This window comes from Phyllobates terribilis, unplaced genomic scaffold, assembly GCF_046119375.1.
Source record: "Phyllobates terribilis strain yellow unplaced genomic scaffold, ASM4611937v1 Scaffold_35__1_contigs__length_13245226, whole genome shotgun sequence".
In the NCBI taxonomy this organism is placed as follows: domain Eukaryota; kingdom Metazoa; phylum Chordata; class Amphibia; order Anura; family Dendrobatidae; genus Phyllobates; species Phyllobates terribilis.
In genome coordinates, this window is record NW_027362795.1 from 2,355,490 (window position 1) to 2,372,012 (window position 16,523).

The 16,523-nt window shown below is 44.0% G+C and overlaps 1 protein-coding gene and 1 pseudogene across 1 annotated transcript; one reads left to right on the forward strand and one right to left on the reverse strand.

Moving 5' to 3' along the window:
• Positions 1–16,523, forward strand: part of LOC141182693 (uncharacterized) — a 163,152-nt pseudogene that overhangs the window by 62,910 nt on the left and 83,719 nt on the right.
• On the reverse strand, positions 5,798–14,970 carry LOC141182592 (uncharacterized). Its single transcript, XM_073660748.1, has 2 exons — positions 14,830–14,970; positions 5,798–8,673 (listed from the first exon to the last, which is right to left on the reverse strand). Exons 1-2 carry the CDS (start codon positions 14,873–14,875, stop codon positions 7,703–7,705), a joined length of 1,017 nt encoding a protein of 338 aa, XP_073516849.1. The 5' UTR covers positions 14,876–14,970; the 3' UTR covers positions 5,798–7,702.

Sequence of the window (16,523 nt, forward strand, 5' to 3'; positions counted from 1 at the left end):
GCTTATACTCGGGTGACTGCGCACAGGCAGCATGTACCCCCGCCTGAAGCTGGCTCTTGCTTCCGCTTATGTCACAACTATTTGCACCTGCACCCAAGGAGTCTCCTGTTTCGCGTTCCATGGTGAGTGATGGTCTGTGGCCGGAGTTATCCACATCCCGTCACACCTGGCATTCACCGCACAAGCATACATTGACAGAGCGCGCGGTAGATGCTGGATGTGACATGATGGAGGATAAGCCCGGCCACAGCCCGTCATTCACTGTGGTACGCGGAACAGACCCCGGGCTGCAGACGCAAATAGTCGTGATGTAAGCGGAAGCAACAGCCGGCGGCAGCCGGGAGAATTACGTGCTGGCTGTGCGTCGTCAGCGATGTTGTAACAATCAGTATTGACAACATGACGTAATTACAAAATTCATTAGGGGCACCGAGGGGATACATTGTGAAGTTAATTTAAAGTAGTGCACAACCCATTTAAACACTGCTTCGCTGCTTAGTCGCGCCCGGTCGGCCGCATGCATATTCTAGAATACCCGATGCATTAGAATCGGGCCACCATCTAGAACAGTATAACGTACCCCCACAGAGCCCTCAAAATATCATAATGGCCCCACATAGACTTCCATATAGTATAATATGCCACCCATAATCCTCCATATAGTATAATGCACCCTCCAAAATCCTCCATATAGTATATTGCACCCCCCATAATCCTCCATATAGTATAATGAACTTCCCATGGTTCTCGATAGAATATAATGCACTCCCCATAGTCCTCCATACAGTATATTTCACACCCCAAAGGGTAAAATGCAGCCCCCATATAGTATAATGCACCACACAGTCCTGCAGTATTATGTGCACCACGTACTCACTGATTTTAAAATACCGTATGTTTTAAATAAGGCGACTCGAGTACAAGCCGAGGCCCCTAATTTTACCACAAAAAAACTGGGAAAACGTATTGAGTTGAGTATAAGCCTAGGGTGGGAAATGGAGCAGCTACTGGAAAATTTCACCATCCTGATATGTATGGCTCCCTCATCACCAATCCTAGTATGTATGGCACCCCTCATCCCCCAATCCTGGTACATATGGCACCCCTCATCCCCCAATCCTGGTATGCATGCCCCACCCCTCATCCCCCAATCCTGGTATGCATGGCCACCCCTCATCCACCAATCCTGGTATGCATAGCACCACTCATCCCCCAATCCTGGCATGCATAGCCCCCCCCTCATCCCCCAATCCTGGTATGCATGGTCTCATCCCCCAATCCTAATATGAATGGTCTCCTCATCCCCCAATCCTGGTATGTATGGCCTCTTCATCCCCCAATCCTGGTATGCATGGCACCCCTCATCCCCCCAATCCTGGTATGTGTGCCCCCCCTCATCCCCCAATCCTGGCATACGTGGCCCCCTCAGCCCCCAATCCTGGTATGCGTGGCCCCTCATCCCCCAATCCTGGTATGCGTGGCCTCCTCATCCCCCAATCCTGGTATGTGTGGCCTCCTCATCCCCAAATCCTGGTATATATCGCCTCCTCATCCCCCAATCTTGGTATCTGTGGCCTCCTAATCCCCCAATCTTGGTATGTGTGGCCTCCTTATCCCCCAATCCTTGTATGTGTGGCCTCCTCATCCCCCAATCCTGGTATGTGTGGCCTTCTCATCCCCCAATCCTGGTATGTGTGGCCCCCTCAACCCCCAATCCTGGTATGCATGGCCCCCTCATCCCCCAATCCTGGTATGTGGGGCCTCCTCACCCCCCCAATCCTGGTATGTGTGGCCCCATCACTGCACACTGTCTGTCATCACTGTATTCCTGTGACAGCCAGCCTGTTGCTAGTGTTCATAGGAGACCGTGATTTCTGCTATATATAGCAATGCTGTATATAGCACAAGCAATCAGATGATTGCAGGTTCAAGCCCTCTAAAGAGACAAATACAGTGAAAAGTTAAAAAAAAAAGAAAAAAGTATAAAAGTTCAAATCATCCCAGTTTTCCCCCCCATTAAATATTAAGAAATATAAAACATTTAAAAAATACACATATTTGGTATCGCTGCGTTTGTAAAAGTCAGATCCATCAAAATATAAAATAAATTAATCCATTTAGTAAACGGCGTAACTAGAAAATTAAATAAAATGCCAGAATTACAGATTTTCAGTCGTTGCAACAAGAAAAAAATAAATAATAACAGACAATCAAAACATTGTATATACCCCAAAATGATATCAATATAACCATCAGTTTGTGGTGCAAAAAACTAGCCCTCACGCAGCCCCATTCCCGAAAAATGGAAACGCCACGGCTTTCGGATCTCGGAAAGTGGCGACACAAGCAAATTATTTTTAATATTTTTTTTACAAATTTCTGAATTTTTTTTTCATCACTTAAATATAAATCCTATAAATCGTCACTTAAGTAGAACAGATGAAGCTTTACTACCTCCTGCTCCAGTTCCAGCACTTCACCGCTGCCGCTGATCTTTAGTCACTGGCTTCAAGGGTGACATCATGACTGCAGTGCTGCAGCCAATCACTTGGCTCAGTGGGCCACGCCGACAGAGCTTCTAAGCTCAGTGATTGTATTAGGAACCTCCATCGCAGATTTTATCATACAGGACGAGTTCTCAGCCAACAGCTATTTGGCCATTGTTCACATAACGTAAGCCTATGTTATATACAGCAATAAGCAGCAGGATACACGAGATCCAGGGAAATATCCGATCGCCAAAAATGGGGTCAGGAAGGAATTACCCCCCCCCTGAATCAGAATTCTTTTGGGGGGGTTTCTTTGCCTTCTTCTGGATCTTTGGGTCCCAACGACTCTCAGGTGGTCCCCAATGACCGCAGCTCGTTTTGTGGTCTCCACCGGGGCCAATCTGAGAGTGACTGTGACCATAGTTTAATTTCTTAAAGGACCAGTAATATTTTCATTACAATGTTGCTTATTGCTATTTCAATAAAAAAATAAATTATATATATATATATATATATATATATATATATATATATATAGTTTTGTGTGTTTTTTTTTTCCTGGATTTCACCTTACACAGTGAGAATGATAAGAGTAATCACAAAATATGGGGGCCCCATACACAGAGAGAAGATGTCATAATATCAACTCTGGTACCAAATTCCATGACAATTGTTCTGGGGTTCAGTCTGTGATGGAGCAGTAACATTGTATACAGGACGTCATACACACCATGCTACAGAAAGAAGACTGAAGAACGGGACACAGGGTCTTGTGTAACAGTAAAAAACAGTAAAGATGTTCAACAAGTGGCCGGGGGGCTCCAGGACCAAACCAGGAGGGAGGCCTCAGTCATCAGTGGCCAATATTCGCATGAAGTGACCCACATTTACCAACCGTTCTGTAGCCACTCGTTTCCCTTTGTCCAACACCTCCGTCGGTCCTTGCAGTTATTAGGCCACCACTGAAATTCTTTTCTGACTACACACAGACACGTACATAGAAACCGTGCATGCCGCCATCACCGTACGCAACCAGAGTCCTGGTCCTGACCAGTGGCCTTTCCAATTCAAGTCTACTTGGGTTTAAACAAGGGTACTGTCTCTAAGAGAACCATGTGCTTGCCACTTGGAACAGCAGTAATACAGTAACACCAGGTTAATATTCTTCGGGCACAGAGATGCACATACAGTGAACCCTCTTAAAAAGAAGAATTGGACTGACATTCCCTAAGCAATAAGTACCCACACAATTGGAGGGACAGATTGCTAGCCCTTGCTGCACCATGGTGTATGCCCAGTGGTGGCCACTCTTAGGGTATGTGCACACGATGCAGAAATGAAGCAGAAAATTTCTGCATCATTTCTGCATCTCCCTGGCAGAAAAAACGCATGCAGATTGTGCATGCGTTTTTCCTGCAGAATACATGCGGATCCACATGCAGATTCACATGCGTTTCCGTATGCAGATTGACAAGCGCTTTCCAGGCGATCTTAGCATCACCTGGAAAGTGCTTGATAACTAGGTCACACTATATAAATCCATGCAAACAGCATGGATTTATATAGTGTGACCCGAGAGAGTGTATATACTTACCTCCGATGGCCCGCGCTGTCCTGCTCACTCCGTTCTCCCGGCAACTTTGAATTGAAAGACCTGCCGACGTCAGCGTCACGTGACCCGTCACATGACTCTGACGTCACCGCAGGTCCTACAACTCACTGCAAGTGCCGGGAACCAAGCGGGAGTGCTGCGCGGGCCGACAGAAGGTAAGAATACATTTATTTTTTATTTTATTCTTCTTTTTACAGCTTTTTTAATGGTACCTGGGTGTAGATGAGACTCTCCTCTCCTCCACACCCGGGTACCATCCGCACATTAGAACGCACCAATTACGCAAGTACAAATGCTGTCTAGCGGAATTGGCGCGTTCTAATGCAAGTCAATGGCGGCGAAATCGCCGCGTTTCCGCAAAATTAATTGACATGCTGCGGATTTTTGACCGCAGCGTTAACGCTGCGGAAAAATCCGCATCATGGGCACAGCACATGCGGATTTCCATTGGGGAACATTGCTGCCCTTCTACCATGCGTTTTTCATGCGTTTCCGCGGCGTTTACGCAACTGCAAAAACGCCGCGGAAACGCATGAAATACGCATCGTGTGAACACAGCCTTAGTCTAAGTTGGCTCTTCAGATTGCATGGTGATAAAGAACCTGAGGGCCATATACCTTCAAGAAAAAGATCTCATAAGGACACGTTGCCTTGAATTGTGAAGAACACAATAATGTTTTCCATACAATTCTATTGTGTTCTATTCAGGATATATTAACCCCTTAAGGAACAGAGCTTTTTCCGTTTTTGCTTTTTCGTTTTTTGCTCCCCTTGTTCCCAGAGCCATAGCGTTTTTATTGTTTGGGCAATATGGCCATGTGAGGGCTTATTTTTTGCGGGACGAGTTGTACTTTTCAGCGCCATTACTAGTTTTACCATATCATGTACGGGAAAACGGGAAAAAAATTCAAAGTGCGGTAAAATTACAAAAAAAGTGCAATACCACAGTTGTTTTTTATTTATTTTTTTTACCACGTTCACTGAATGCTAAAACTGACCTGCCATTCTTATTCTACAGGTCATTACGAGTTCATAGACACCAAACATGTATAGGATTGAGTCATTCCATGTCAAGTGGACCAGTGGTCCCCACTCGACCTCCGATTTTGCTGAAAATTTATAAGGATGTACATGTAGGGCCAGTTCTCAAATACATTGGGCACTGTTGACCTTTCACTGGAGGTTCCACCAAGCCTGCGGCTTCAGCTAAGAGGATTTTGCAAACTTTGGCACATAGCCATTAGAGTTCTATACTGGCTATGATGCTGAAATTTGGTATACTAGCTCAACTTTTGCTGCTAAACACGATAAAATTATTACCGGCTATGACAAAACAATATTTCGGCCTCAATTTTGTGTCAAAGTAGCTTGTAAAACGCGTCGCATAAAATTTATGCCAAACTTTGCTCATATATAACTCAAGACCAAAAACCAATAGTAACTGGTGCTTTGCCCTGTACATCAAACATCTCCATGACTTTGCATTGCTGCAATATCACGGTCAAATCATATGTATTTGTGGAAATATTCACACACACATATGATGAAAAACTTAAAAAAAACGAATTTTACCTATTTTTAGGTCAAATTTCTCAAAAAGGGTACCCATAAAATATATTAATTCTGATATCATTAGAAAGAGCACATTTTCCTCTACAAGGATCATTGTTTTTTTTTTTTTGGAGTCTCTCAGTTTAAGAAAAGAAAAATGCCACTGAACATGGTGTTATTTATTAATAAGCAATGAATGGTAACTGCACTATTCAAACCCTTGCGTTGGTCCATGGTGGTTATACCACAACCAATTCCCTAAGAATTGGTATTATAATCCTATTAAGAATTGTAATAATGCTGTCTTTCGAGAATTGGCAGCCCCATCACCTAGGAGCCATGGCCGATAGCCGTGCAAGGCCAGCCGCGGGCGGTCTCTTTATCGCAGGTTCCGAAGCCTGAGGGTGGGTGTCTTTGCCTAGGATCCCAAGCCTAATATTGGGTATCTTTTGTTGGTTCCAAAACCATAATGTTCAGTCTAAGTGATCTGGAATTGTTGCTGAATTTGCAACATAATCGGTTCAGAGAAGCTGTATTGTCGGCCCACTGCTGTTGCAGCTGGTGCTGGAATTATTGCAATGATTGACTGCTCGGGAATCCAGCATGTATCATTTCTCACAGGCCAGTGAAAGAAGCTAGCTGGTCCATGAGGATGCATAAAATTTATTAATGCATCATGGTCGTCGACTGAAATTTCAGAAATATTTCCAATCCACCAGTTCCTATCGTAAATGCAGGCAATGTATTGCCCTGGCTGGAGGTTTGCAATTGGCACAAAAGGCATTTCTGATCTGACAGATCTATCTACATGGGCAATGAAAGATGCTGGGTCATTTGACACCCTTGAAATGTGAATCTTTTTGTCATCAATTTGCACAAACTGGTGATTTTCTCTTGTTCCAGCAATTGTATGTCCATCTTTGAACCTTTCCTCTTGAACTACCCGTATTTCATCAATTTTTTCTTTTGGAACAAAAAAAAAATTTGATTCCATGCATTTGCTCGTTGCAAAAGTTGAATAAATCCACCGGGGTCAGTATTTGGTTTTCAGTTGGGCGTTGAAGACTGGTACGAGCTGCCAACCTCTTTGCTGTCCCTCCAATCCCATCACAGGGTGACTTTCCATGACTGGTACCAAAAAAATTCCATTCAGCGCTGATATTGAAATCAGCATTGTGGTGGCACAAGTTGAGAAAATTTTTTACATTTTTGTACTGGGCTGCAGATCCATCGCTGAAGTAGTGGATATGACGAATCCCATAGATGAGAGTCTTGAGATACTCCACAATTACTGTTAAGAAAGTGTGGACTGCAACTGTGTCATGTCGTGAGCAATCACTGATTATGCACAAGCTGATGTTCTGCGCAGCTTCACCATTTAACTCCTTGAAGTAAATTACAAATGGGTGTACTGTAGCTTGACTATTTTCCCAGTGGAAACCTTGAATGGCATCTTGAACAATAAATGAGTAATTTTCAGCAAAGTCCATAAGGATCACAAGCTCTCCAGGTCTCAGATTTTCCTTCAACGATTTCAAATAGCTACTTTGGTGCTTGGCGATGTAGTGATGGCTACAAAGTTTAGAAATTTTCAAAACCAATTCTTCAATGAAATCTTCTATAGTCAGTTGTTTGGTATCAAGCGTGCCTCGATGAGTATAAATCCATTATTTGAACTCAATAATATCTTCAGGGTCACTGTTGACAAACACATTGACTAGAAATTCTTTTAAAACTTCAGGACCCGGGCATTTATCACAACGGCCAAGCATACAGTCCTTGGATTCAATTCCACAGACCATTTTGCATATGAGCTCTTTGTAGTCATCATTGATTGGGCATGCTGCAAGCATTAGTTTGACATTTTGGTGAATGGTACACACACAAACGGAATGTGTTCCAGCAGATCCAACGGTTACGCACCACTTTGGCCGAAGCTCACAAAACTTGGAAAATCCAATTTCAGGGCCTTTCCGATCCTGATAGGCAACAAACATTTCCCTCATATTGCTCAGTAATAGTCGCTTTTGCATCTGCTTTTTTTCTCCTGCTATTCGCACTGATACATAGTCTTTTTTACCAGGGCACATTCGACTGAATTCATCATCCTCAAAAAAGCCTGCACCTTTTTCTTCACTTCCTCAGAAACTTTCTTGCCACACTTGATTCTAGGTAAGGCTAAGATCCCATGTTCACATTTAAGCTTTCGAGCTTGTTTGACCATTCGTTCAGAGACACCGAATTCGTCTGATATAGCCTTAATGGACCAACTTTTAGGTGCCAATGTCAAGATTTGGACCTTTTCTGCCCGACTGGACACCTGCAGCTTTTGCTTCAAATCTGCCAAAAGGTGATTGTAATCCAGACACATTTTGCACTGTGCTGTTTTTGTTTGCTCAATGTCTTTCGGCTCAAGCCCTCCAATTGAAGCAATCTTGCTAGGAAATGCATTTTGCACCTGGCTTATCTTTCTCCTTGCATATCCAAGTGAATCCCGCTGGCTTACCCGTGGATATTTCAGAGGAGAGACGCCAATGGATGTTAAGCTTGAATTTAGAATTTCAGGAGAACATTCCATTCCATCTGGATCTGATTCAGAGGAAACTGGATCAGCTGATTTTTTCCTGTTAGCAAATTCTTTTCGACATGATGCACACATCTTCTGGCCAGGCTTCACATCATTCTTTGTAAATTCGTTCAACTGGTCAGCTGCTAACAAATTGATAGCTCGCAAATTCTTTTTGGTGTTATGACCTTTCTTCCCAAAAGGATTGCAACACGATTTTTGCAAATGCTCATATTTGGTCAAGAATGAAGCTTCACGGTGTAAACAGATTTGTGAATGTTCGTCAAAATTTAGTCCCACTCGTCGACGCAGCAATTTCTGTTCATCCAATCCAAAGCTTGTAAACAATTTCAACTCATCCTTGCTATGGGTGAATGTCTTAAGGCGGCACTTCGAATTGTTCGCAAGGCCGATAGAGCACTGGGCCGATTCTTCATCAATTTCTTTCTCCAACGCTAAAAAATAAATAATATATGCATTAAAATGTAACAATAGTCAATAACTTTTCATAAACAAAAAGGTTTATAGGTTTTTGATTATAATAGACATTGCTAGCAACAATACAACTCTGTAACATGTGATAAGAATCTGAAAATCAAACACAAAATCAATGCATTACGCGCATAAATAACACCATGTTCAGTGGCATTTTTCTTTTCTTAAACTGAGAGACTCCAAAAAAAAAAACAATGATCCTTGTAGAGAAAAATGTGCTCTTTCTAATGATATCAGAATTAATATATTTTAGGGGTACCCTTTTTGAGAAATTTGACCTAAAAATAGGTAAAATTCGTTTTTTTTAAGTTTTTCATCATATGTGGGTGTGAATATTTCCACAAATACATATGGTTTGACCGTGATATTGCAGCAATGCAAAGTCATGTAGATGTTTGGTGTACAGGGCAAAGCACCAGTTACTATTGGTTTTTGGTCTTGAGTTATATATGGGCAAAGTTTGGCATAAATTTTATGCGACGCGTTTTACAAGCTACTTTGACACAAAATTGCGGCCGAAATATTGTTTTGTCATGGCCGGTAATAATTTTATTGTGTTTAGCAGCAAAAGTTGAGCTAGTATGCCAAATTTCAGCATCATAGCCAGTATAGAACTCTAATGGCTATGTGCCAAAGTTTGCAAAATCCTCTTAGCTGAAGCCGCAGGCTTGGTGGAACCTGCAGTAAAAGGTCAACATTGCCCAATGTATTTGAGATCTGGCTCTAAAAATTTACAGAACCTCTATTCAAACCTACATGTACATCCTTATAAATTTTCAACAAAATCAGAGAAGGTCGAGTGGGGACGATTTTTAAAACTGGTCCACTTGATGTGGAATGACCCGGCTTCTTTTATATTTAAGTGGTGAAAAAAAATTCCAAAATTTGGTAAAAAAAAAAAAAAAATAGCGCCATTTTCCAAGACCTGTAGCGTCTCCATTTTTCGTGATCTGGGGCTGGGTGAGGGCTTATTTTTTGCGCGCCGGGCTGATGTTTTTATTGATAACATTTTGGGGTAGATCCGATGTTTTGATCGCCCGTTATTGCATTTTATTGCAATTTTGCGGCGACCAAAAAACGTAATTCTGGTGTTTAGAATTTTTTTCTCATTACGCCGTTTACCAATCGGATTAATTCTTTTTTTATTTTGATAGATCGGGCGATTCTGAACATGGTGATACCAAATATATGTATGTGGGGTTTATTTTTTATTATTTTATTTTGAGTGGGGCAAAAGGGGGGTGATTTAAACTTTTATATTTTTTTCATTTTTTTTATTTTTTTAAAAACTTTTTTTTTCATTTACTGCATGCTTCAATAGTCTCCATAGGAGACTAGAGGCAGCAGTTGTCTGATCGGCTCTGCTACATACAGGGGACCAGCAGGTCCCCTGTATGCAGCAGAAATGGTCCTGTGCTATGAGCGCCGACCACTAGGTGGCGCTCATAGCGACGAGATCATGACAATCACAGGCGTCTGCTGCAGACCCTGGGTTGTCATGCACGCCCATCGGCGACCCGCGATCACGTGGCGGGGTCGCCGGTGGGCGGGGCTTATGACGCGCTACCCGGAAGCGCGCGTTAAATGCCGCTGTCGGAGATTGACAGCGGCATTTAACAGGTTAACAGCCGCGGGTGGATCGCGATTCCACCCGCGGCTGTTGCGGGCACATGTCAGCTGTAATAATCAGCTGACATGTGCTCGGTTCAGTGAGGGCTCAGCGCAGCAGCCCTCACTGAACGGGCAGTACGCAAAAATGCGTACTAATACGGCATGGGTTGGAAAGGGGTTAAAAAAAAGTCTGGTCCTTAGAAGTTATAAAATGAGGTCAATACAACCTCAGGTGAACAACAACACATCACAAATTACACCAGGTCATCGAATATTTACCAAAAAATAGACTTAAATGCAAAAACAGTGTGTGAAAAAATAAAGGGGTTGTCCAATGAAAACAAGCTCCAATCTACAGGAACCTTCACCCCCTTTAGATTGGAACGGTGGTACGCATGCTAAAATGCTGCTCCATTCATTCTATATGAGGCGGCCATGAAGTGCGCCCGACTTTTTTGGACCGATGAGACAGAGTGGCCTTACAGAGAAGGGTACTTGGATTGGACGCCGAGTTATGGACCCCAAAGCAGCACTGAATATGATGTACTAGTGGGAGTCACGAGTGCAAGGGTTCAAGGGTGCCAGTAGTGGAAGACATAGTGCGCGAAACCGAAGAACAAGTAAGCAGACCTGCTGATCAGCACTGCAGTGCTGAGGCCGAGTTATGGCGAAATAGGGAGCGACAGTGCGCCTCACCAGTCCTGGAGTATATTACAGAGGAAGGATACTGTGTGGAAAATGCTTTATACTGTAAAGGAAACGTCCAGAACACTTTGTGCCCGATATCCCTTGTATGCTGGGACGTTGCTAGGGTCCTAAAAGATCAGGGGCCAAAGCCCCAATACAACCTCCCCGCCACTTAAAAGAGGACCTATACATATATAATTACTGTACACCATTGTTGCTAACCTAAAATACACAACTAAAAGACCAATATTCCCAAAATTACTTCTATATAAGGCAATAATAATCCCGCTACACAATGCCCTCTACCATCAACACTACACAGTGAGTACATAGTATTATGATATGACCATTGCCTCTACATAAAAAAACACACTGTACAAAGACCATCTGACTTCTCACATTTCCAGCACCGTCCCCATCTATTCCCACCCTGCACAACCTCCCCATGCTGCCTGCTCTTCCGACGTGGAATAGGAACCTCAATACTTCAAAAATTATGTCATTACTATGATTACCCTCCACCAATTAATGCTACAAAGACTGTGTGCCAGATAAAGGGGACCTATAAAAATAATAGCGTCCCATAGAAAGTAGTAAAGACCCCACTGTGCTACCTAGCAAGTAATAATGCCAGATATGCTCTTATGAAAGTTTCAATATCTGAACTGTTCCCTCCAAGCAACAAATACCGTTGAGTATCCCCTTTAAGTAATAATGCCCCCTTAAAGCCACAATCAAACTACACCCAACTACAAAGTTCTTCTTCAAGTCTATGGACGATGATTTCGGGGTGGTGAAAGAAGAAATTTCTGATGATGCACCCATTTGAAAGAAATAATGTCCTGAGTGCCCCCATAGCACCCTGTATATTGTATGATAGTCCCACAGCTCACTACACACTGTATGATGGTCCCCACAGCTCCCTATGCACTGTATGATGGTCCCCATAGATCCCTATATACTGCATGATGGTCCCCACAGCTCCCTACGCTCTGTATGATGGTCCCCACAGCTCCCTATGCACTGTATGATGGTCCCCACAGCTCCCTATGCACTGTATGATGGTACCCACAGCTCCATATGCACTGGTATCATGGTCCCCACAGCTCCCTACGCTCTGTATGATGGTCCCCACAGCTCCCTATACACTGTATGATGGTCCCACAGCTCCATACACACTGTATGATGGTCCCCACAGCTCCCTACGCTCTGTATGATGGTCCCCACAGCTCCCTATGCACTGTATGATGGTCCCCACAGCCCCCTATGCACTGTATGATGGTCCCCACAGCTCCTTAGATACTGTACGATGGTCCCCACAGCTCCCTAAACACTGTATGATGGTCCCCACAGCTTCCTACACACTGTATGATTGTCCCCACAGTTCCATAGATACTGTATGAGGGTCCCCACAGCTCCCTAGACACTGTATGATGGTCCCCACAGCTCCCTGTGCTCTGTATGATGGTCCTCACAGCTCCCTATGCTCTTTATGATGGTCTTCACAGCTCCCTATGCATTGTATGATGGTCTCCACAGCTCCCTATGCATTGTATGATGGTCATCATAGCTCTCTACGCACTGTATGATGGTCCCCGCAGCTCCTTATGCACTGAATGATGGTCCCACGGCTCCTTATACACTTTATGATGGTCCCCACGGCTCCTTATGTACTGTATGATGGTCCCCGCAGCTCCCTACGCTCGGTATGATGGTCCCCACAGCTCCCTATGCACTGCATAATGGTCCCCACAGCTCCCTATGCCCTGTATGATGGTCCTCACATCTCCCTATGCACTGTATGATGGTCCCCACAGCTCCTTAGGCACTGTATGATTGTCTCCACAGCTCCCTATGCATTGTCTGATGGTCCCCATAGCTCTCTACGCACTGTATGATGGTCCCCGCAGCTCCTTATGCACTGAATGATGGTCCCCACGGCTCCTTATACACTGTATGATGGTCACCACGGCTCCTTATACACTGTATGATGGTCCCCACAGCTCCTTATGTACTGTATGATAGTCCCCACAGCTCCCTACACTCGGTATGATGGTCCCAACAACTCCCTATGCACTGCATAATGGTCCCCACAGCTCCCTATGCACTGCATAATGGTCCCCACAGCTCCCTACGCACTGTATAATGGTCCCCACAGCTCCCTATGCCCTGTATGATGGTCTCCACATCTCCCTATGCACTGCATAATGGTCCCCACAGCTCCCTATGCACTGCATAATGGTCCCCACAGCTATCTATGTATTGTCTGATGGTCCCCACAGCTCCCTTTGCACTGTATGATGGCCCCCGCAGCCCAATATATACTGTATGATGGCCCCCACACCCACTTGTACGCTATATTATGGCCCCTACAGCTCCCTTTATACTCTATGATGGCCCCACAGCCCCTTATAAACTGTATTCTGGCACCCACTCCCCATTTTATATAATATGATGGCCCCACTGCCCCTTATTTATAGCATGATGACTCCCATAGCCCCTTACAGTAAGATAGCACCCACACCCCTTATATATACAGGTGCATCTGTAGCGCCCCGAGGGCTCGGTTGCTACAGAGGTATTGCACCTCATCCAGATGTGCGGTATCTCACTCTCAGGTAAGGATGGAGTGTGGATCAGGACCCCGACACCTGCATGCATTACACCACAAGTCAGCAGTCTTCCCCATGATTGTGGAGCCTACTGAAACAGACTATGGGACATTTTGAAACACTTAGGAAGCCGTTACAGGTGTTTTTTGATAATTATTCTAATTTACTGAGATAATAACTTTTGTGTTTTCATTGGCTGTAAGCCATAATCATCAACATTAACAGAAATAAACACTTGAAATAGATCTCTCTGTTTGTAATGACTCTATATAATATATGAGTTTCACTGTTTGTATTGAAGAACTGAAATAAATTAACTTTTTGATGATATTGTAATTTAGTGAGATGCACCTGCATATGATGACTGCTGCCCCCAGTGGAATATATGCGGTGTCTATTTTGGGATATTTTAGTACACCCATGATGATACTATAGACAGCCATTATACCTGGAATGGCCCCTTCCTTGCGTGCCTTGCTTTTTTTTGCTTACATGTCTAACAATCACATATGTGTTGTGTCCCTTCCCCCATCATCCTATTCTTCTATTGCTGAATAAATATGATAGATTTTATACTCCCTGGACTCCTTTGATCGTCTTTTACCCTGCGGGGTTTTCTTTCATATATGGACTCACTGTGTGGTGGTGATGGTAGAGGACATTGTGTAGCAGGATCATTTTGGCCTTGTATAGTAGTAATTTTGGGAATATTGGTCTTTGTATAGTGTATTTTAGATTAGTAACAGTGGTATAGTGTAATTATATATGTATAAATCCTCTTTTAAGTGGCAGGGAGGTTATATGGGGAAACATGTACTTTGGGGCTGGGGTCCCTGATCTCTTAGGACCCCAGCAACGCTCCTGCACTGGGGAAAAGCAGGGTCTGGAGGCCACTTTAATATCATCATCATTTTATGGATATGACGCCAAAGAAACTAATGAAGTGCTTTGCAAAGTGCCATAATTTTCACAATTCTGAAAACAAATTGTAAGTTTAGTTCCACTATAAGTGATGTTAATTCTGTTATGAGAGCTAACCTTCTGAGACAATTTATCAATGCGGTGTGTGAATTGTGACATTAAGCTTTGCTACATCTATACATAGTGAAGTTCAGGATCAAAATGCTGCAGGTCCCATCTCTTCTACAGAACAATCCCATGGAAATAAAGCTGATCATTTTATCAGATGGGATCATTAGAACTTACCTGGTTGGATCCTTTGTTTCTGGTGGTTTCTTTCCCAGGTCGTCATTAAGGCCCTTTACAATAAGCTCCAAAAACTCATCGGACTTTCTGAATCTTTCAAGCGTTTTCTCAATCACAGAAAGGACAGAAAGGAGGCGCTTATCCTGGCAGAAGAGAATCAGAGATATATTGTTCTACATCTTCCAGATGTTTGGATTTATCTACAGACTAATGATTAATCTCACATGAAGAATGATAATATTATAAGAGATCACAACTTTGGGGTAAAATTATTCAATTTTAAAAATATATATATATAGCAATTACATTATTCTGACAAGACCAATTTTTTGTTTTTTTCCTCCCCTTTTTCCCAAAAAATATAACTTTGTTTTTTCATTCACATAGACGGAGGGCTTGTGTTTTGTGGGACTAGTTGTTCTTTGGAATGACAACATTCAATTTAGCACATAAAGTATTGAAAAATGGGGGGAAAATCAAAGTAAGGTTATTATTTTTGTTTGTTTGGGTTTTTTTATGAACATTTAAAAAAAATGTGGTTTGTGAGACCATTTTCATCTTGCGAAGACCTAATTTTATAAAATGATCCCATTGATGGAGTTGTCGGCTTCTTCTTGTGGAGAGATCAGTAGTTACAAGTTTCTGATTGCATTTGCGAGGGAAGTTGAGTGACCCAAAAACCACAACCACAACCATGGCACTTTACTGTCCTTTACAGCATTGACCCGACGTGTAATAGATTTATATGTAATGAAAGATTGCACTTATGTCAATGCAGCAGAAACAAATATTGTTTTACGCTTTTTCTTTTTTATAGTTGGCCAGAAAACCGCAGAACCTTAAGCAGAAAATGACATGAATGAGAACATCTGCCCGGCTTGTACCGGATCCGGGGGTGTTACGTACAAGGCGAAGGTCCCAGAATAAGGATTTGCTTCATTTTGGTGCAGAGTTTCTAGTAGTTTCTGGTTACTACTGTTACAGGCAGATGCCGTCTGCATAATACAGCCAGCACCGCCTCAACCCCTCCATGAATGTGGACCCCGGCACAAACACTCAGGCACATCCTTTTATGCTAAGACATTAATAATTCTACAATTATCACACACAACTTATATACAGAGACCCCCCAACCGTCCCTGATCCAATGGGACTGTCCGGCTGTCGCTGGAGGTTGGGGCTATGTCCTGACGAGCTGTGTTCTGTCAGGACAGTCTGTGTAGTACAAGAACGTCTCATGCCGTGCATGCTGCTGTGATCGCTCCTGGAGAGGGGCAGCATCCGCTCCGTACGCCTCGTATATGCCCGGCTCCGCTCCGCAAGCCTCGTACACGCCCGGCTCCGCTCCGCACGCCTCGTACACGCCCGGATCCGCTCCGCACGCCTCGTACACGCCCGGCTCCGCTCCGTACACCTCGTACACGCCCGGCTCCACTCCGCACGCCTCGTACACGCCCGGCTCCGCTCCGCACGCCTCGTACACGCCCGGCTGCGCTCCGTACGCCTCGTACACGCCCGGCTCCGCTCCGTACGCCTCGTACACGCGCGGCTCCGCTCCGTACGCCTCGTACACGCGCGGCTCCGCTCCGTACGCCTCGTACACGCGCGGCTCCGCTCCGTACGCCTCGTACACGCGCGGCTCCGCTCCGTACGCCTTGTACAAGCCCAGCTCCGCTCCGCACGCCTCGTTCACG